The sequence below is a fragment of the Oncorhynchus gorbuscha genome, linkage group LG18, assembly GCF_021184085.1.
Source record: "Oncorhynchus gorbuscha isolate QuinsamMale2020 ecotype Even-year linkage group LG18, OgorEven_v1.0, whole genome shotgun sequence".
In the NCBI taxonomy this organism is placed as follows: domain Eukaryota; kingdom Metazoa; phylum Chordata; class Actinopteri; order Salmoniformes; family Salmonidae; genus Oncorhynchus; species Oncorhynchus gorbuscha.
In genome coordinates, this window is record NC_060190.1 from 46,461,032 (window position 1) to 46,482,290 (window position 21,259).

The 21,259-nt window shown below is 42.0% G+C and overlaps 1 protein-coding gene and 1 long non-coding RNA gene across 8 annotated transcripts in view; one reads left to right on the forward strand and one right to left on the reverse strand.

Annotated features, from left to right (window-relative positions):
- The window catches only part of LOC124004356 (guanine nucleotide-binding protein G(i) subunit alpha-2-like), a 104,419-nt gene extending 93,851 nt beyond the window's left edge, over positions 1 to 10,568 (forward strand). For both annotated transcript variants that reach the window (XM_046313196.1, XM_046313197.1), the window contains exons 5-9: positions 6,969 to 7,097; positions 8,595 to 8,724; positions 8,880 to 9,033; positions 9,307 to 9,516; positions 9,674 to 10,568. In XM_046313196.1, the coding sequence (XP_046169152.1) occupies positions 6,969 to 7,097; positions 8,595 to 8,724; positions 8,880 to 9,033; positions 9,307 to 9,497 (604 nt within the window). In that variant the 3' untranslated portion in view covers positions 9,498 to 9,516; positions 9,674 to 10,568. The remainder of the gene's footprint in view (positions 1 to 6,968; positions 7,098 to 8,594; positions 8,725 to 8,879; positions 9,034 to 9,306; positions 9,517 to 9,673) is intronic.
- A 664-nt stretch (positions 10,569 to 11,232) lies between these two features.
- On the reverse strand, positions 11,233 to 17,201 carry LOC124003535. 6 transcript variants are annotated; one of them, XR_006833246.1, is made up of 9 exons: positions 16,985 to 17,201; positions 14,993 to 16,466; positions 14,751 to 14,858; positions 14,548 to 14,649; positions 14,264 to 14,400; positions 13,292 to 13,467; positions 12,539 to 12,595; positions 12,418 to 12,445; positions 11,233 to 12,265 (listed from the first exon to the last, which is right to left on the reverse strand). It is a non-coding gene; the product is annotated as an uncharacterized LOC124003535 (long non-coding RNA). The 6 variants fall into 6 exon arrangements; XR_006833245.1 differs by having other exon boundaries at positions 14,751 to 15,084; positions 15,239 to 16,466; positions 16,985 to 17,200; XR_006833243.1 differs by having other exon boundaries at positions 14,751 to 15,620; positions 15,740 to 16,466; positions 16,985 to 17,199.
- Positions 17,202 to 21,259: the final 4,058 nt, after the last annotated feature.

Sequence of the window (21,259 nt, forward strand, 5' to 3'; positions counted from 1 at the left end):
TCGACACTCTTATCCTTTTTGCTGGTCTCTTGTATTTATTGAATAGATCACCCTCATTTTCTTTGCAACTTTGGGTAGGAAGCCAATAGGTTTGGGTTATGATGAAAATAAATTGTGTAGTCATCCTCACAATTCAAGCCAGTCCTCCATGAAAGCAAATCAGTTCGTCGTTATCTGTGTCCAGGGAATGGAACCTTTGTGTGTGATTTATTCCCTTTAAAAAATATTTTGCGACCCAATTACGGTCTTGTCACATCGCTGCAATTCCTCAACGGGCTCGGGAAAGGCATTGGTCGGGTAATGCGTCTTCCCGAAACATGACCCGCCTAACCGCTCTTCTTAACAACCGCCAGCTGCACCAATGTGTTGGAGGAAACACTGTTCAACTGATGGCCAAAGACGGCCTGCAGGCGCCCGGCCCGCCACAAGCAGTCGCTAGAATGCAATGAGCCAAGTAAAGCCCCCCGGCCAAACCCTTCCCTAACAAAATAATGTTAGAGGAATGCTAATCATGTCTGTTACTAACTACAGGAATGATTTCAGAACCATCTGAGATGGTGGGTGTCAATCCTCTTTCTTGTGCTTTTTGAGGTGGAACGACCCTGCGTCAAGGTCATGCTCCGTCTGTGTAATGTAGTGCTACGGTGATAGTCTAATGAAGAAAAAACGCACAGTAATGCTGCAAGGCTCTCTCCTCAGTGCTGCTGCCGTGTGGTATAGGTGAGAAGCCCTTATCACCAGGGCACACAGGACCCTTCATTCTCTCTATATGGAAATGTAGAGAACACAATACATCCCCTATTGCTGTTACACTCACCGTCCATGTGCCTGGAATACCACTTGCTCATCTATTCCCACCTGCAGCAGAGAGTGCTGTATTTGTTCTCAAGGCAGTCCATTAGACACAAGGCCTGTTGGTGAGATTGTGTAGCACCAAGGAAATGGGCTCTAAAAGGCATGACAGGATGGTGTTTCACAAAATGATTGCCTGGCAGCCAACTAAATATTGAACGAGTAGCAGGAGCGATATTGATCTCACCCACTTTTGTATTACGAAGTCATACTATTTTTTAAAATTCTCTCTTGCCCTGCTCTTATTAAAAACTCTGGCTTTCTGGTAAGCGTTTTGTTGCGATGGCCCCAGAGATTTTGGGGAGGAGGTGGCAGTGACGAGGATTTATGTTATTTCATCAGGGCTCTCCTGTAACTGCGTTCTTCGTTTGTAGAAAGAGAGTCGGACCGAAATGCAGCGTGGTGGTTACTCATGACTTTAATAGAAAAAGTGACACATGAAATAACGATACAAAATACACAACAACAAACGGAATGTGAAACCTAATTACAGCCTATCTGGTGAACACTACACAGAGACAGGAACAATCACCCACGAAATACAAAGCGAAACCAGGCTACCTAAATACGGTTCCCAATCAGAGAAAACGAGAATCACCTGACTCTGATTGAGAACCGCCTCAGGCAGCCAAGCCTATACAACACCCCTAATCAGTCGCGATCCCAAATACTACAAACCCCAATACGAAAATACAATAACATAAACCCATGTCACACCCTGGCCTGACCAAATATATAACGAAAACACAAAATACAATGACCAAGGCGTGACATCTCCAGAGCACTGTGACTGCTGTACTTAGAGATGCTTATTGTGTGATCCAACAATATCAGCCTCCAGACTGTCATATATCTCAGAGCACTGGGAGATTCCTTATCAGCTCTACAGCTCCACTACTGTAACCCACCTGCTCTCCAAAGGTCAAATCCCAGAGCAAATTAATGTAAGTATATAGCTGATAACCACACGTTTAACCAGTGCGTGGAGATGGGGGGGGTTGTAAATTGTAACTGTAAGCCCACAGCATTCAATTAAGCTCTGGATGCTAGTAATCAAAATCTCAAATCAAGAAATGTTTCAGTATGTGAATCGCAGACAAGTAAAGAGGTCTTTCTCTGTGGGGCATGCTGTTTAAAGAACTCTAATCAGGGACAGTGGTTTGTGATGAAGAAATGAGTGTGTGTGGAGAACACTTAAATATATGCACAGACTTGGCTTAGGCAGGATTACAGGCAGCGAACAGTTCTGTAAAGTACTTAATTAAAAATGGTTTAATGTACTAAAGTAGTTTTTTGGGGTATATGTACTTTACTATTTATATTTTTGACAACCTTGTACTTTTAGGGCCTGTGTACTACTGCCCGCACCATGCAGTGAAACACCGCTTACCTTTCATTTTCAATTTCATCGGTAGAGAATGTGATCCAAATCAAGTTGAGAATGTGAAGCGTGTTATTGAAAGTTCATTATCCAAGTGTTATAAATGCATAGTACCTGCATTATAAATACAGGTTCAATGTGTGTGTGTGTGTGTGTGAAAGGGGTAAGAACAGAGTAGCAGGGAAGTCTGCATTTGATTTAATGAATTACAGTGCTGCTACTCAGGTCATCACAATTACATATTGTCTCTAGCGGTGTCTCCTAACCAGCCTTGGGCCCTCAGTTGGCCCGAAGGTTATCTTAAGTGTGGGTGAGGTGGCGATGACGGGACTGGGGGTTGGCAACCTCTTTTCACATCAAAACATACATGCAGACTAGATAGAGAGAATGATTAAGCGTGGTTTTGTTTTTTTATTATAATGTTGTCGTCATAACCATCAGGAAGTGAAATGCAAAACTGACCTTGGATCATTAACTCTGGGACTACTACATCTCTATCTGTAAAGCATCTCTTTAATAATACTTCCTGTTAATCCAACCAAGTGACCTCTCACCTCTAATCATGCTGTGCCCTCTATGTAGCCAGTTCAGATGCGGGAAGAGTTCATTTACATTTACATTTAAGTCATTTAGCAGACGCTCTTATCCAGAGCGACTTACAAATTGGTGCATTCACCTTATGACATCCAGTGGAACAGTCACTTTACAATAGTGCATCTAAATCTTAAGGGGGGGGGGATTACTTATCCTATCCTAGGTATTCCTTAAAGAGGTGGGGTTTCAGGTGTCTCCGGAAGGTGGTGATTGACTCCGCTGTCCTGGCGTCGTGAGGGAGTTTGTTCCACCATTGGGGGGGCCAGGGCAGCGAACAGTTTTGACTGGGCTGAGCGGGAGCTGTACTTCCTCAGTGGTAGGGAGGCGAGCAGGCCAGAGGTGGATGAACGCAGTGCCCTTGTTTGGGTGTAGGGCCTGATCAGAGCCTGGAGGTACTGAGGTGCCGTTCCCCTCACAGCTCCGTAGGCAAGCACCATGGTCTTGTAGCGGATGCGAGCTTCAACTGGAAGCCAGTGGAGAGAACGGAGGAGCGGGGTGACGTGAGAGAACTTGGGAAGGTTGAACACCAGACGGGCTGACAGCTGATATAACCGAAAGGATTTTGGGAGAAGGGGCGAGGGATGAAGTAAAGGAGACGAGGGGTGAAGTGATGGGGAGAGACTGTTATTGAGAAAATAAGGTAGTTAAAGCGTTCAACAGAGTTTTTAAATCTGTGTGTGTGGCCTCACCTGGTGTCCACACTAAGTGACTGCAGAGTACTTTATTCTGAAAAACATACACAGACACACAAGGGCAAACAATATAGGGTAGTTATACAAATAATGACGTGTCTTACTATTCTGCATGGTTGGTCCTATTGCCTGTTATTAGAAGGTGGGAGGAGCCACAGTTACACACCTGAGCCTGCTTACTGCACAACACAATCCATCAGTCCAATTTGATAAATAAGTGGGGGTTATAGGGTGGCTAATTGTTCCCCAAAAAAGAGATATGGGTGACACTATGTGTTTGTACAGACATCATCACCCTTACCTAAACCAAGCCCTTACCTGAGAAGTAGAAACCCAAGGGAGATAAACTGGGAATTGAATTAATGCAGTTGATATAGTGAAGTAAATGGAAGAGTACTCTTATTGCAATGGGGATGGCTCTTAAAAGAGCCTTTGGTTGTGCATCGTGTAGTCTTTGGTGTTGCCAGGGAACAGCACCCTCTTTGAAGTAGGAGGTGAAGATCCTCCGCACACGGGATGCCTTCTGTGCTGCGTTGTTGGCCCCGTACTTGAAACATCCTGCAGAGCAGTAGACCTCTCCTCTGGCACACGGCGGCAAGCTGCAGGTCCCCTCCTGGTCCTCGTGTCCATCCTCATGAAGTTGTGCGGGACACAAGTAGCCTTCACACACGCCTGAATTCCCCCATGAGGTAGTCCCAGATGGCCCTGGTCATCCAACCGTGCAGTGCTCTGCACTGGAACTGTGAGCAATCCTTTTAAAGGACTCTCCAGTTGGATGGTTGGAATATGGAAGATGTCATTGTTAGACTTTTACTTCATCGGGTCATTGTGAATTACTAGGATATCTCTTATAACAAATCATGGTAACATTAGATGCATGTGCACACGTGCATGTACAACAGCAGGCTTATATCAAGGATAGCATCACACATGAATACATAAATACCATAAATACCACTTGAAGCTTGAAGAGTTGGTCATTTGAATCAGCTGTGTACAATAGTGCTAAGGAGAAAACAAAAATGTGCACCCCTTCGAGTCCCCAGGACCAGGACTGAGAACCTTCTGTAGCTCAGTTGGTAGAGCATGGCGCTTGTAACGCCAGGGTAGTGGGTTCGATTCCCGGGACCACCCATACGTAGAATGTATGCACACATGACTGTAAGTCGCTTTGGATAAAAGCGTCTGCTAAATGGCATTTATTATTATTATATTAACCACTGCTCTTCATTGGGACCTTTTCATCTGCAGACAGGCCTTAGCAGCTCTCTGTATCTGAGGACAGAAAACATCACAAAGACTTCATTGCTTAAATTAGACAGCACTGAATATTATGTTACTATCTCTTTCCTTACTTCTAGGGACGGGAACTACACTATCCAGAATAGCCTACTCTCCCTTCTTTGACAGTTGGCGCTGCTATCCTTTCACCCTTCATCAGTGTTAGCTAGTTACCTACAATGATAGATACATCACGATAGCTAGCTAATAGGGTGTTAGGTAGCTGGTGATATTGAACTAAGTTTCGATACAGAATGTATTTGTACCTTTTATTTAAGTAGGCAAGTCTTATTTTCAATGAAGGCCTAGAAACAGTGGGTTAACTTCCTTGTTCAGGGGCAGAACGACAGTTTTACCTTGTCAGCTCAGGGATTCGATCTGGCAACCTTTCGGTTATAAGTCCAATGCTCTAATCACTAGGCTTCCTGCCGATTGACATGGTAATAAACCAATACTATTGGAGACAAGTTGAAAAAACGGACCCCTTTGACGCTGTGCATTTAAAATGCGCCATGTCACGACGAAACATACGGCACTTATTATTAAATTCAGTCAGTTGGTATCAAGGGACGAAACGTACGGCACTTATTATTAAATTCAGTCAGTTGGTATCAAGGGGCGAAACGTGTGCCAGGAAAACATTCCCCACACCATTACACCACCAACACCAGCCTGGACCATTGACACCCGGGATGATGAAGCCATGGACTTATGCTGTTTACGCCAAATCCTGACTCTGCCATCAGCATGACGCAACAGGAACCAGGATTCGTCGAACCAGGCGATGTTTTTTCCACTCCTCAATTGTCCTGTGTTGGTGATCACGTGCCCAGTGGATCACCTGTCCATTGATCTCATCTTGTTTTTAGCGGGTAGGAGAAGAACCCGGTGTGGTCGTCTGCTGCAGTAGCCCATCCGTGACAAGGACCAACGAGTTGTTCGTTCTGAGTTTCTGTTCTGCACACCACTGTTGTACTGCGCCGTTATTTGCCTGTTTGTGGCATGCCTGTTAGTTTGCGCGACTCTTGCCAACGAGCTGTTTTCACCCACAGGACTGCCTCTGACTGGATGTTTTTTTTGTTTCACCATTCTCAGTACAACCTATACTGTCATGGCGTGAAAAGCCCAGGATGCCCGTTTCTGAGATCCTGGAACCGACAATCATACCACATAAGTCACTTGTTTTTCCCATTCTAATGTTCAATTGAACCATATTTTTATTATTTTTATTTCACCTTTATTTAACCAGGTAGGCTAGTTGAGAACAAGTTCTCATTTGCAACTGCGACCTGGCCAAGATAAAGCATAGCAGTGTGAACAGACAACACAGAGTAACACATGGAGTAAACAATTAACAAGTCAATAACACAGTAAAGAAAAAAAGGGGAGTCTATATACATTGTGTGCAAAAGGCATGAGGAGGTAGGCGAATAATTACAATTTTGCAGATTAACACCTGGAGTGATAAATGATCAGATGGTCATGTACAGGTAGAGATATTGGTGTGCAAAAGAGCAGAAAAGTAAATAAATAAAAACAGTATGGGGATGAGGTAGGTAGCAAAATGTTTTAAAAGATAAGCAAAGAAAAATATGTTTAAAAAATATTTTTAAACGATATATACAAGGGACACGTCACGATGTCTGACTGCTACGCCATCTTGGATTCTTTCATGTGTTGTGTGGACCCCAGGAAAGTAGCTGCTGCTTTTGCAACAGCTAATGGGGATCCTAATAAAATCCTAAAATCATCTGAGACCAGGCTTGGAGAGTGCTCTGACACAATAGTTTTCCCGGTCAACAGGCAGATCAGATGGTTTCCCAATGATCTAATACCACTGTCATCTGTATGTGTGTGTAAATGGGTGAAGAGTCAGTCTGTCGGAGTCTCCTGGCAGATTTGAGTGCTGATGCGGATTGTATCGAACATTGAGAGGACACTTCAGACTTGTCTTTTATCTACTTTGTGTGCCGTTGTTAAGTGATGAGTTTTATACTGATGGGGGTAAATAAACAGATTGCACCAATACCATTTAATAATGTGGTCATAACCAGTGGTGGAGAGTTAGATGCCTGAAATCCTCTGACCCTAGACTTGGTCAAAGTCCTCCTAGTTTTTAATCTGACAGCTGTGTCTGTATTCTGACCCGTGTGTGTTGTCCCTGTCAGCTACCTGAATGACCTGGAGAGGATAGCCAAAGCAGACTACATCCCCACACAGCAGGATGTGCTGCGGACCAGAGTGAAGACCACTGGCATTGTGGAGACACACTTCACCTTCAAAGACCTACACTTTAAGTGAGTGTACTACTGACTTCCCTGGTGTGTGTGTGTGTGTGTGTGTGTGTGTGTGTGTGTGTGTGTGTGTGTGTGTGTGTGTGTGTGTGTGTGGGCACTAGTTCCCTATTGTGAATCAAAGGTTCCTCGTTCATATTCTGATATGTATTGTTTTGCAGAAAGCAGTGATTTAGTTTCTGTCTGTTGATAGTGAACGTGAGATGGGTAACCTGATCCTGCCTCATAAGTTAGCTTCAGGATCTGGTTCATTTTGAACCCACTGCTCGCACCACTGCCCAAACGCAAAGGAACCTCCGTTTCTTTCCTCTGTCTTTGTTTCTTTCCTCTGTTTTTGGTCTTCACGCCAAGGCACCATCTTGTCTGGTTGTTACTTTGAAAAGGCAATTTCCAGCTGACTGATCTGGTCTGGTTCTCTGTGTGTGTCAGTTTGTGTGTATGGTGGGGAAGTTGTGTGAAAAACTGATGTTCAATGGCAGTGGCTTCCGAAATCAGTGTTCATTTGAATGTGGAATACTCTACATACATAGGCAGCTATTTGTACACCACCAACAACCCCACACAAATAACATGCCCTGCAGCAGTGTTAGCTAGTGTTTAGCTGGGCTGGTGGAATCAGGCTACAGTGAGTGATATTAGAGCTGATGAGAGCCCTGTTGAGGTGAGCACTACTCATTACAGCCCTGAATATTACAGCCCTATGTGTTTGCAGGCTTACACAACCCACTAACACATAGCATAGCAGCACTCCATTACATATGAAATTCACGCAAATATCAGCAGAATTTCTAGCAGGGCTGACAGTACAAAAATAATCTGACAGTCTGTCTGGTATCTGCCAAACAAGACTTCCATGCCACTGTCTCTGCATTTCCTCCTATTGTCTATTTTCAAACGCAGCCTCCCTTGTGGTGATGATTACACGGGCACCACAGCCGAGACTGGCACTTCCACAGCGGACATCTTCCCGGTCGGTTTGCTATGTCCTCATGAAGAAGTCATGCGGAGATGCATCAGGGCAACAAACAAACAAACCCAGATCCGCTCCCTCAGCTCCTCAGCCCCATCTGTCCTGTAACCACGGCAACTGCACTGTACAAAAATGGCGACAAAATGCCAGGGAAAATGGCATGCTCTGTGCAGCGAATGTGCTACAAGTACAGAGAGGCCCTCAGGCCTCCCTTCTCTGTGCCAATCCTGGTATAATGGAATGTGGGGGCTCCTCCAGGAATGTCACATCATCATGGTGCTTCCCTCTCATTAGTGTAATTATGGATCCCAATACAGAGGACATGAATGGCCCTTCAGAAAACCCATGAATCTGTGGAGCCAGCACCGTATTGTTTACACCTTTCCACTTCTTCACAGTCTGCACTCATCAAATGAGATATAGAGTTAGACTAGAGGTTGTTCTGGGAGTTGGGGCTGGGCATACAGTACAGTACCACTAGTAAACAGCAGTAAAAGGGTGACCCTCACTGGTTGCTTGTGTCCCTACAGAATGTTTGACGTGGGTGGTCAGCGTTCCGAGAGGAAGAAGTGGATCCACTGCTTTGAGGGAGTTACAGCCATCATCTTCTGTGTGGCCATGAGTGCCTACGATCTGGTGCTGGCTGAGGATGAGGAGATGGTGAGGCAGGAGATTGTTTTAAGTACCACTGACTGGATCTCTCTTATCCCTTTTTAATGCAGTTTTATTTCTAAAGGAAATGACCTCACATTAATTTTGAGTCGTCTCGATCAACTGGAATTAGATAATGTTTTGTTTTCATTCTCTCCCTTTAGAACCGTATGCATGAGAGCATGAAGCTGTTTGACTCCATCTGCAACAACAAGTGGTTCACAGAGACCTCCATCATCCTGTTCCTCAACAAGAAGGATCTGTTTGAGGACAAGATCACACACAGCCCCCTGACCATTTGCTTCCCAGAGTACTCTGGTAAGACCACAACACAACTTGGAATCCCCTGAATGTTCCATGTTCTCTTGTAGTTGGCAGTGCTTTACGCTGAAATTCTCATGTCAGGCTAGGGAGGTGTCGTTTTTACCAGTGAAAGGAGTCTAGTGGCAACAACCCCGTGAATCCCATCAGTAGAACAGATCAACTTCTCCACCTGATACTAGTTTTCTCCTGATGCATACAGACTCCGTAGCACAACCATTCAAATTCTATGGGCACAACAATCCTCTTAACCTCCTCTCCTATGCCCAGGTCCCAACAAATTTGAGGAGGCGCAGGCCTACATCCAGACCAAGTTTGAGGATCTGAACAAGAAGAAGGACACCAAGGAGATCTACAGCCACTTCACCCAAGCCACCGACACCAAGAACGTTCAGTTTGTCTTCGACGCCGTTACCGACGTCATCATCAAGAACAACCTGAAGGACTGTGGTCTCTTCTAGAGCCTGAGAAATAGTCAAGGTCAGCTTCTACATATGTACAATAAAGCACACACTGGGATCTGTTGATAAATGCACAGAAACCAGCTAGTTAATGTGTTTTGAATGAAAACTTTAAGGTTAATTTTGGATGCATTAACCTCTCCCTCTCTCTGTGTTCCCTCCGATTACTTGAACAGCTCTGACTATAAGGAAGTTTGGAAGAAAAACGTTGTGAAGGAATGCACTGGCCCACCACGATTTCTGCTTTGCTCTGCTTTTGTTAAAGGCACCTAAGAGACTGAGAACTCGGAGAACATTGCAGAATTTCAACGATTGCTGATCCAGTTGCTCGTGTTGTTAACTCTTTGGGCTAAGACCACAAATCAAACATTTGTTATTCATTTTTTTTTAGTTTATTTTCAATTATTAGAGGCATTGGAAAAGGTTTTCATATAAATGCGTTCATTTTACTTTAGGAAATGTGATGTGCAGTGCAAATTCTATTCAACTTTTAATCGCATAAAGCTTATTTTGTAAAAGAAGAACGTGCATGGATAGAGATTATGAATGGGAAAAGGAAGTGCTTTTTTTTAATCATGTTTACATATGTTCCTCATTCATAGCCAAACCGCATATTTTTCCTGCATGACTCGAGATGGCAAATATATTCGCTCTGTAATCTGCACAGAATATCTTAACATTCCTTTTACAAAATCTAAATAAAAATATTAAAAAGTAAAACAAAAAAACCTTCACAACCAGGGGAAGGAATGGCAACAAATTCTAACTGATTTAAAGTATGTATGTACCTAACATAATTTTTTATAATACCAATTCCATGTCTTTTGCAGTATGTTTGTGCCTTCACTTAAGTTTACAGCCGATTCATAGATATGCTTTTATCAGTACTGTTTGACCGACTGTAAGCCTACATTTCTCTTCCATTTTTCTCACACCATCTTAACGATAAATAGTGATTGAGGAAAGACCAAATCTAATTGGGAAAAGGTTAGTTTTTTGGTCAATATTAAAATGCTTTGAAAGTCTTAAATAATGATTTAATTTAAATACAAATAAAGATCATCTGATTTACTTGCTCTTGTGTTTTCCTACACATTATTTAGGTCATTTTCACATACTAATGGACAGGTTTTTCATAGAACACATCAGATTTTTCATTCAAATCAGGTTAGAGCTGTTGGTGTAATAAAACCAAATTCCACACATTAGACAAAACAACGTACACTACATGACCAAAAGAAAATCCCATTTAAAAATCATGGGCATTAACATGGAGTTGGTCCCCCTTTGGTGCTATAAGTCTCCACTCTTCTGGGAAGGCTTTCCACTACATGTTGGAACATTGCTGTGGGGACTTGCTTCCATTCAGCCACGAGCCATTAGTGAGGTTCGGCACTGATGTTGGGCGATTAGGCCTGACACACAGTCGGCGTTCCTATTCATCCCAAAGGTGTTTGATGGGGTTGAGGTTAGGGCTCTGTGCTGGCCAATCAAGTTCTTCCACACTGATCTCAACAAATTATTTCTGTATGGAGCTTGCTTTGTGCATGGGGGCATTGTCATGCTGAAACAAACTGTTGCCACAAATTTGGATGCACAGAATCTTCTAGAATGTCATTGTATACTTTAACTAATGGGCTGAGCCCGAACCATGAAAAACAGCCCCAGATCATTATTCCTCTTCCACCAATCTTTACAGTTGGCACTATGCATTGGAGCAGGTAGGGTTCTCCTGGCATCCGCCAAACCCAGATTTGTCCGTCGGACTGCCAGATGGTGAAGAGTGAATCGTCACTCCAGAGAACGTGTTTCCACTGCTCCAGAGTCTAAATGTGGTGAGCTTTACACCACTCCAGCCGATGCATGGTAATTTTTGACTTTTGTGTGACTGCTCGGCCATGGAAACTCATTTCATGAAGCTCCCGACAAACAGTTATTGTGCTGATGTTGCTTCCAGAGGCCGTTTGGAACTCAGTAATGAATGTTGCAACCGAGGATTGACTATTTATACGTTCTTCAGCATTCAGCGGTCCTGTTCTGTGAGCTTGTGTGGTCTACCACTTTGCGGCTGAGCCGTTGTTGCTCCTAGACATTTCCACTATACAATAACAGCACTTACAGCAGCTCTAGCAGGGGAAACATTTGATGAACTGACTTGTTTGGAAAGGTGGCATCCTATGACAGTGCCACATTAAAAGTCACTTGGCTCTTCAGTAATGCCATGCTACTGCCAATCTTTGTCCATGGACATTGCATGGCTGTTTGCTAGATTTTATACACCAATCAGCAACGGGTGTGGCTGAAATAGCCACATCTACTCATTTGAATGGGTGTCCACATACTTCTGTGTATATATATATATATATAAGGTATACTGTTGTTGATGCTGAACTACATGAGTACACGCACAGGAATAGTAATTAAGGAGTAGCCTACAACACAGCAGGTCAGCATGATTATGTATTAAATAGTACCTTTTAAAATATCACTCTTACAAACTTCAAATCGACCTTTAATTGAAATCACAATTATGCTAAAATGCCTGATTGCGCACCTACTATGAATCCACCTACTATGAATCCACCTACTATGAATCCACCTACTATGAATCCACCTACTATGAATCCACATACTATGAATCCTCTTCAACTCCAGATGGTATAAACAGCACATAAATCAGTGCAGGTCGTTGATGGTAAGACTGGATGTCCCCTACAACCAACGCCGTTCACCAGTGGAAGAGTTGAACAGGTAACTGCGCCCTGAAACTAACAAAAAAACATGTTTTCCAATTACTTCTCACATTTTAGGCCTGAACCTCAAAACATTGGATTAATTCATATGCTTTGATAAATTGCAGAAGATGTTTAGCTTATATGAATATTGGAACATTTTGGTGGTTTGTAAGCCCAGCCCTTACCTGGATCTTGTGCCTTCCCATCAAACCTCTGAGAGAACAGAAATGACCGGTTAAATCTCTATTAAACCTGGACCCAATGCTGACTGTAACCCATAGTTTTCCATAGGCAATGGACACCTACCATCAGGTCGTCTTGTATGCTGACTTTAGACAGACTGAGGGTGCCATCTAGTGAGGCCTTGGAGAAACACATTCAAAGGTAAACCCATGCTGTTTCACATATCTATTCTCAGCAGGATGCAATTGGAAACCATTGATCCAACTTGCCTGGTCATTTTCACTGGTCCCATTTTGACTCACTTCTGTGTTCAATTGGATTATTAGACTACATTTCTATAAACATCTGTTTTATTTGAGCTAATATGTATAAGAATAATTAACGTCACACACTGCATAAGAGCCTTATCCCAGACCCAAATGGGATTTATCTGCACTGATTAAAAGCAGTAATTCAGACCCAATTATCTCCAACCTCTGTCCAATAATGCATATCATCATTCATAAATAGGCTGTAGCGATAATGATAGTGGGTGTGAAGTAGGTCATACAGACTGGGTGGTCATTCATTTGTAATGAAGGAGACTGCATCTTAATGATGCTTGTCTTGTCCTAATGACCACCATTACTCTAACACTGTACATCCCTATATCCTCCCGATGCCAATCCCCCCCATGAATCAGGCTTTAGGAAACTGTGGTCTGGACCCCAGTTCTAGGAGTTATAGTCATGGTCACGTAACGTGGTCATGGAAAACTCCAGATCATAGACATGACCTATAGATTACATCAAGGACATCATGTCATCAATCAAAGATATACATATAGGGCTGATTTTAGTCAGGTGCCCAGTGATCCAGTAGAGTCCTGTTACTTACACAAACACTGAGGGGGAGCAGAAGGGTGGGAACTCATTGACATCCAAAACGTTGACCGTGACAGTGGCGGTAGCGGAGCGTTCCACTGCCATGCTTGTAGGCTCTGACCAATAGAACACTTTGGGCCAGGGCCCGCTCCGCGTCCAGGTTATAGGCTGTTCTGATGACACCGTCCTCTGATAGGATAAGAGACAGGAAGAGAGACAGTTCAACACTTCGAGAGCAAATCCTCCACTGTTAGAAGATGTATTAATCGACCAAATGACACTGTATAAACTGTATACAGTAGATTACCGTAGAATGCACAGTAAAATACCATACATTTGTTTTACAGCACATTGTAAGACCTTGTAAGACCTTTATGTAATTTCAACAGTAAAATACTGTAAAATGCACAGTAAAACAACATAAATGTGTTTACAGTATTATGATGGTGCATTGTGGGAAAATGCAAGTGGGTAATGAGTCTCTGGCTCATTAATATATTAAGGGGCTATATTTGCTGCACCCATGAGTGAGAATGCTGTGCCACCACAGAATAAAGTAAATACGGTATTTTCGGAATTCTACAAACAATGTCCTGAAATTCTACAGTAACCAATTGCTGCCAGTAATTTACTGTAATTCAGAATACAATATCATACCTAATTTTTTGGAGTGCCAAAAACCTTTTGAACACCAGTGGGTGCATGGTATTGTTGTTTCTCAGTCATTAACATTATTTTGAGGCTATATTTGTTGCACCAGTGAGTCCTGTACCAATTTAAGTGATATTTAGTAGTAGTTTCCTCAGAATGAAATGTACATAGGGAACAGATCATTTTTCACTGATGTTGAGGATTTACGCAAAGAAAACGTTGAAATCTCAAATTAGGATTCAGCCATTTATGCATCTCAATGCATTGAGGATATTATAAAAACATTGATTTTCATCACATAAGATTGGTGAGATAAGAATTAGAAAATACAAACCTCTACCAATCTTGAAATGGGGATAATCTTTCACAAAAGTGTAGAGTACATCAGGGATGGTGAGGTTAGCTCTGACAGTAGCTACAATATCCTCGGGTCCTTGGTTCTCAAAGATGGACACATTCTGGGAAACAAGACTGACAAGAGAGCTGGGTTAACCACACTTTTAACATTTAAATCTGATAAAGACAATATTGTATCATAAACCCTATAAATTAGACCTCTTTGGACTGGGAGTGATAGATAAACATTACAAAGGCAAGGCATCATTCTATTGAACTCACAGCAGATCCAGAGGAGGGTTGTAGACTTTCAGCACCTTGATCCTGACTGTCCCAGTACAGTTAGCCCCTTGTTTGTCTCTCAACCACAGACAGCATCAACTCCTGTTCAACAGCAACACACGAGGAGGAAATCATTCTGATAAAAACCAACTTCTAAAACATGTGTTTATACATAAAAGGTATACATAATATCACACCCTCACCCTTGGTCCTGTGTGGTAATCAAATGGGTGGCTTGAGATGATGCTGCCGCCTCCACTGATGTGGAACTGTCCTTCGGAGGAGTTGGGCAACACCTGACTGATAGAGAACTGCAACACAAACCCACAAACCTGAACGGGTATCAACACTCGGTCTAAACCTACACTGAATAGGATTAGGCAATGTCTTGGTACAGTAATACAGTTGAGATCAGAAAGTCATGAGGAGGTAGTGTGTTTATTACAGAGAGTGTATCATTGCGGTCTGCGTCGGAGGCCAGGACAGTGTAGAGAGTCACAGGAACAGGAAGGTTCTCTGGGACATGAACCTCAACTCCTGTACACAAACACTCATCAGACCATCTACTCATTACAACGTCCCTCGACAATACACTGACCTTATAACATAGCAATAACATCGTAATAAACATGTAATAGCCTTGTAAACAGTGTTTAATGTATGTGTAGTGGTTGAGGTGAGGTTGTGCTACCAGGCAGCTGGAGCAGAGGTTCACACTGTGGTGTGGTGTTCTCATCCACCACTCTGATATGGAAGGTCTGCTCTGCACGGCCTGATGAGGTGACCAGGCCCAGACGAACACTCACCATGCTGGCCTTCTCATAGTCCAGAGAACCGCTCAACACTATCTACACATGTACACAATATTAGATGCAAAACATTTATCTTTACTAATGTCTCATTTGTTCACGTGCAAAACAGAGGTTAGGGTTGAACTGTGATCTGGACATAACCCTAGAATTATGGTTGTGGTTGAGGATTGGGGTTGTAGTTGTAGTAAGGCAAGGGTTATTGTTGTGGTCGAGGCTTAGGGTTGTAGTTGTAGTTGAGGCTAGGGTTATGGTTGAGCCGGGCTGTGGACATGAAGCTGGGGTTAGGTTAGAATGTTTTTTCAGTGTCTTCATCAGTATAAAAAGCAGATGAGAATAATTATGCCTGAGAACTGATATTGGACGAAATTGGCTGTTCTGACCTGGACATTGAAGATACCAGAAACCTTAGTAGGGTTGACGATGGGCGTCTCAAACACTGCTAACTCTGGGTTGACAGAGAGGATGTTGACTGTGGGGAGAAGACTGGAGCTCTGCACCTGAAACTCCACCACCACACTCCTGGGACGGGTGCTCTCCGATACAGACACAGAGGCAGGGAGGCCTATGAACCCTAGAGGGAGCCACAGCACAGTCCGCGCAGCTCAAATCTAAACAGAACAATCAGAGCTCCTGTCCAAATCGAATCACATTGTATTTATCACATACGCCGAATACAACTGGTGTAGACTTTACAGTGAAATACTTGTCTACAAACCTTTCCCAATTATGCAGAGTTTAAAAGGTAATACAAAATTAAATAGTAACTTACACAAGGAGTAAAATAAAATACACAAGAATTGAGCTAAATACAGGGAGTACCAGTACCAGAATACACCACTGCACTGAATATAAATATGTAGTGTAGTAGGGCATAGCTACTGATATACTGTCATATTTTACATGGTGTAATAGACTACTGTACAGGGAGAAAGAGCAAGACAGGGGGATTAATAAACTATATTTATTCAATGGTATTAGAAATACAAGATGAATGGCTTTAGCACACAGCAGTGCACTGGGGAGCACTGCAGACACACAGTTAGACACAAACTCCTTTACTGGCAACAAACACAGGTAACTCACCAGTCGCTATGGAAACACACGCTCCTTTGGACCATGAACAGCACAGAATAAGATTAATTAATGAGAGCACTTGATCGATTTGGTTGCAACCATTTGAAGTGTATCTCATCAGACTTTTGACTTCACAACATTGTACAACTGTGGCAGTATAAAATCAGGTTCCATGGTACATCTCCACTACATATACAAAATGTAATAGTCTCAACTTGTTTCGGAAGTCCTATTTTCAATTGATAGAGAAAGGTGGGCTTTTAGTTATGATGTCCATTTACAGCTTGTCCATCGGAATAGATTCATGAAGACACTTCAACATTTTCAGCCCGAGTACCCATTCCTCGATACTTTGATACTTGGATACTCGATATTTCCAACTGACGCAAGTGAGATGGCGTCGACCAGAGAGGGCTACCTCGCTTCTAGTCCTTAGGAAATTTTTACAAGCATTTTGCTACACTTGCAATAACATCTGCTAACCATGTGTATGTGACCAATGAAATTTGATTTCAAAGATGTATGTTATAGATAGTTCTTAACGAACTCACCGGTCAAAATGTGAAGCTGTAAAAAAAAGTGTTGGGAGCAGTAGACAGAGGAGATTGTAGACACCCATAGCTGGAGGTTACGGCTGGTGTCGTTGACTGGGAAAGCTGATTATCTGGACTGTGTAGAACTGGGAAGACCTAGTAGAGCTAGTAAGGCTGTGTGTTCTGTGTTCTTCAGCCCTGGTTACCAAACAAACATACCCCTCCTCGGATGTAAAGTTCATGACCATATCAACTCTGCCTGGTCCTGACACATTTATGATCCTAAAGTTTAAAAAAATGAACTGATAACATGTTGTATTGAGTAAAGAGACTGGGCAACATGTGAAAACTACATAGCAACACATGTATACTGACTGACACATTAGATATGCTCTGTAAACCAAGCAGGGAGAAGGAAACGCCTGGATGTTCCTAAAATGAATTCACATTTCAATCCGTCATCATGCAGTAATGGTCAAAAACCCACTCAAAGAGGCAGAGTGTAATTACTTAGGCCTAATGCATGTAGATAAAAACAGACATAATTGATCCAAAATGTATGGGCAGAGGCATTTACAGCTGCTATTATGTACATAGAAAGGTTTATCATTGAGGTGTGCAGTTGTTAATGGACAGAGACATTATTCAATTATGAAGAGGGACCCTTTTATAGAAAGCAGAGGCCCTTTCACAAAAACACACAAAAGACCCTAAAAGCAAAGATGTGAACATCTTGTGAATTACTTAATTCACACTGACACAATAATACACACATGCCACATCATTATAAAAACAGCCCCATGGGCACTATAAAGATGTCAATGAGGAAGCTGGGGCTGGTTTAAGTAGGCCACATTAGAAGTAGGTCTACTTAGTAAAACACCAATTACCGGACAGAGTTGTCAGGCATCTGGAGAACGAGGTTATATATTTGATTTTGCACTGTATGGGAAAATATGTATGGACTAAATAAACTACTTACTCCCCCCCCCCCCAAAACAACAAGTTGCAGAAGCAGGTTGAGACATGCCATGTGGGATGCACTCTACACAGTCTGGTCACATCATGGTTGATGAGATGTGTGCATCTGCACATGAATAGTAGACTATCATTACATTTACATTTAACATTTAAGTCATTTAGCAGACGCTCTTATCCAGAGCGACTTACAAATTGGTGCATTCACCTTATGACATCCAGTGGAACAGTCACTTTACAATAGTGCATCTAAATCTTAAAGGGGGGGAGGGAATACTTATCCTATCCTAGGTATTCCTTAAAGAGGTGGGGTTTCAGGTGTCTCCGGAAGGTGGTGATTGACTCCGCTGTCCTGGCGTCGTGAGGGAGTTTGTTCCACCATCAAATGCGGATTTGTCCAATTAACAGTGAACAATTGTACATTGATCACCTTAACACTGACATGAATCACAATACATTACTAGAATGTTGCAAATGGGTACCGATGACCCATTGACAGTAGATGATAATCTCCTGCTCAGTGGCGTTCTGTACATTACAGCATCTATCTCACTAGATGGCGACAGATGTGGACCTATACAATTCTATTCCTGTGGCAACCTTCAGGTGCTATAATTCTCAAATATTTAATGAATCTGTCATTTCAGCAATATTTGCTGCACAATATACTTAAAGTGGCAATCTGCAGAACCCAAAATATAAGCTTGTTTTACTCCAATGTTTGTAAACAAAGGACATGTAAACTAACACTATACAGACTGAAAACATGGTTAAAACTATAATTTGAATATTATGGATGGTCAGTCCTTGCATAGCTCTGTCTATGAATTTGAGAGTGGTTACATTTCTCCAGCCCCATCCCTTAGCTTTTTACCGAAACAGGGGAATGGAAAATTATTTGTTATTGTGTCAACTTGGTGCTTTAAAGCACTTACATGTATGGTATTTAATGTACTTATACTGTAGATGACATTCTGTTGGAGCCTCCACAATATAGGGCACATTTGAAAATGTTTTCAGGGCTGATTTCATTTTGACCAGTCTGTTTGCTGGCATACTGTAAAATATTTGCAATCCTTCAAGTAAAAATCATCAGCAAGAGCACAATGCAGCCTCACATATTTTAAAGATTTAACTGTTTCCCATTTGGATTGCTGGTTCCGCAAGCTTCTCCCAGAGACTAATCCTTGTGACTAATTGAACTCATGTGACCTCAGGGACCAACCTGAACTCAGGGATAGCTGTAACATAGTAAATGTAAATCTGGGACACTCCAATTAGTATGACATGCTATGTTTCATATAGTATGCATTAATTTCTGGATGTCCATCATCCATTTCAAATTATATGTTAAGTATTGCCATTCGTATGATATGTTATGATATTCAATTAGTACAATATGTTATGAAATGCAAATCGTACAATGAGCAAAGTGTATGATATGTTACGAATTCTAATTTGTTGTGGCTACCGTTAGCTAGGTGGCTATCGCTAATGTTAACTAGGCTAGGGGTTATGGGTTAGGGTTAGAGTTGAGGTTATGAGTTAGGTTAAAGGGTTAGCTATCATGCTAAGTAGTTGCAAAGTATCTAAAAGGTAGCAAGTAGGTGCAAAGTAGATCATTAGATGAAGTTGTCTGTAATGAGATTCCAACACACAACCCTTGGGTTGCTAGATGTTCTCTTTATACACCCAACCCAACTAACAACCAAACTGTTGTTTTTGCCTTAAGTAACCTTGTGTCTTATGTAACTATACCAAACGTAACATATCATACTAATTTTAGTGTCCTGGATTTACGTTTACTACGTCATGTCTAGTCTATGAGACCAGGCTGCAGAGATGCATAAAGCATTTCTGGTCTCCTGAGACCCAGCAATTCATTTTTGTCTTCTCTAGTGCATATCAGTTCTTGGTCCGTATCTCTGAGGATATAAAAGCCACTGTATTAAGTCATATTTTCCCTTAAGAGGACAGTCTGGACTTTTCAAAGATATCACATGTCACAGGATGTGACCTTGAAAACGTTATCTTCCTGGCTCTTTAAAAAAATGTCTCTTTAAAAAATTTAAAAAATGAGTTTGATATTCAAATTATTTATAGTAAGTGAGTATCTCAGGAATGGATAAGTGAGTTGTTAGAACTGTGGAATAATTTTTCAACAGCTTATCAAGAAATGTCCTCTGTAGTGAACACCCGGATGCCGCAACTATGTTTTTCACCTACTGTACCCATTGACTGTTGTAAATGTAGTGAATTTAATGCCATAATCCAGTCCGTGTATTCATACTGTGGGTTTCCAGGTCCATGTTTTTCAGTAGCCAGATGGCGGGAGGCATATAACATGTGAACTATGTAATGCCAGCAAACTTCTGAGTCAAGTTAAACTAATGTATAGGAACGCCCAAACCTCAGTTCTTATAAACATAAGAAATGTAAATAACTGGACGTTACAACTGTAATGTAAAATGTTTCATATTTACGTCCTAATGACCACTACTGTCACGACTTCCGCCGAAGTTGGTGCCTCTCCTTGTTCAGCGGCGTTCGGCGGTCGACTTCACCGGCTTTCTAGCCTCCACCGATCTATATTTTTTTTCCCCCATTTGTATTTGTCTGTATTGTACACACCTGGTTCCCATTACGTTTTTATTATTTCCCTATTTAACCCTCTGGAGCCATCATGGTTTTGTGCGTGATTACTGTTGTCAGTTGTCTCGTTTATGTGATTCTGGATGTTTTGTTCTCCTTGTTGGAAGATTATTTTTGAGTATAGTTACTATTATTACTCATCTCTGTGTCCTGCGCCTGACTCCGCCTTACCCACATCACCAAGACTATGACAACTACAAAGTACAATATTTACTTACAATAAAAGATGAATAACAATATATTCAAAATGTTCTACTCTCACCCCAAACACTTATGTCAACAACAAAAAAATCATAATAAATCCTAACGTTTGAGGGGTGGGGGGTTCTAGAGGATAATTATAGTATCCTATGGCCTAGGGATAAACATGTAAAAAACGGGCATGTTAAGTACAAAAAAAAGAACACAAATATTTGCACACATCTGTCATGTATTTAATATTGTGTATTTGTATGACCTATTTTAATATGTCATTTATGCCACCGATGACTTTCTGAATCTATTTCTATTCAGTCTACCGCATGATACAGCACGTCCAGATGTGCATAGTAAAGAGGTGATGATTTGTTAATTCACTTGCTCAGATCTCAAACTCGGATTGGCTACTTCAGAGATGCAATGCTCTAACTGGCTGGAGAGCGCATGCTGGAAAGGAAACGAATC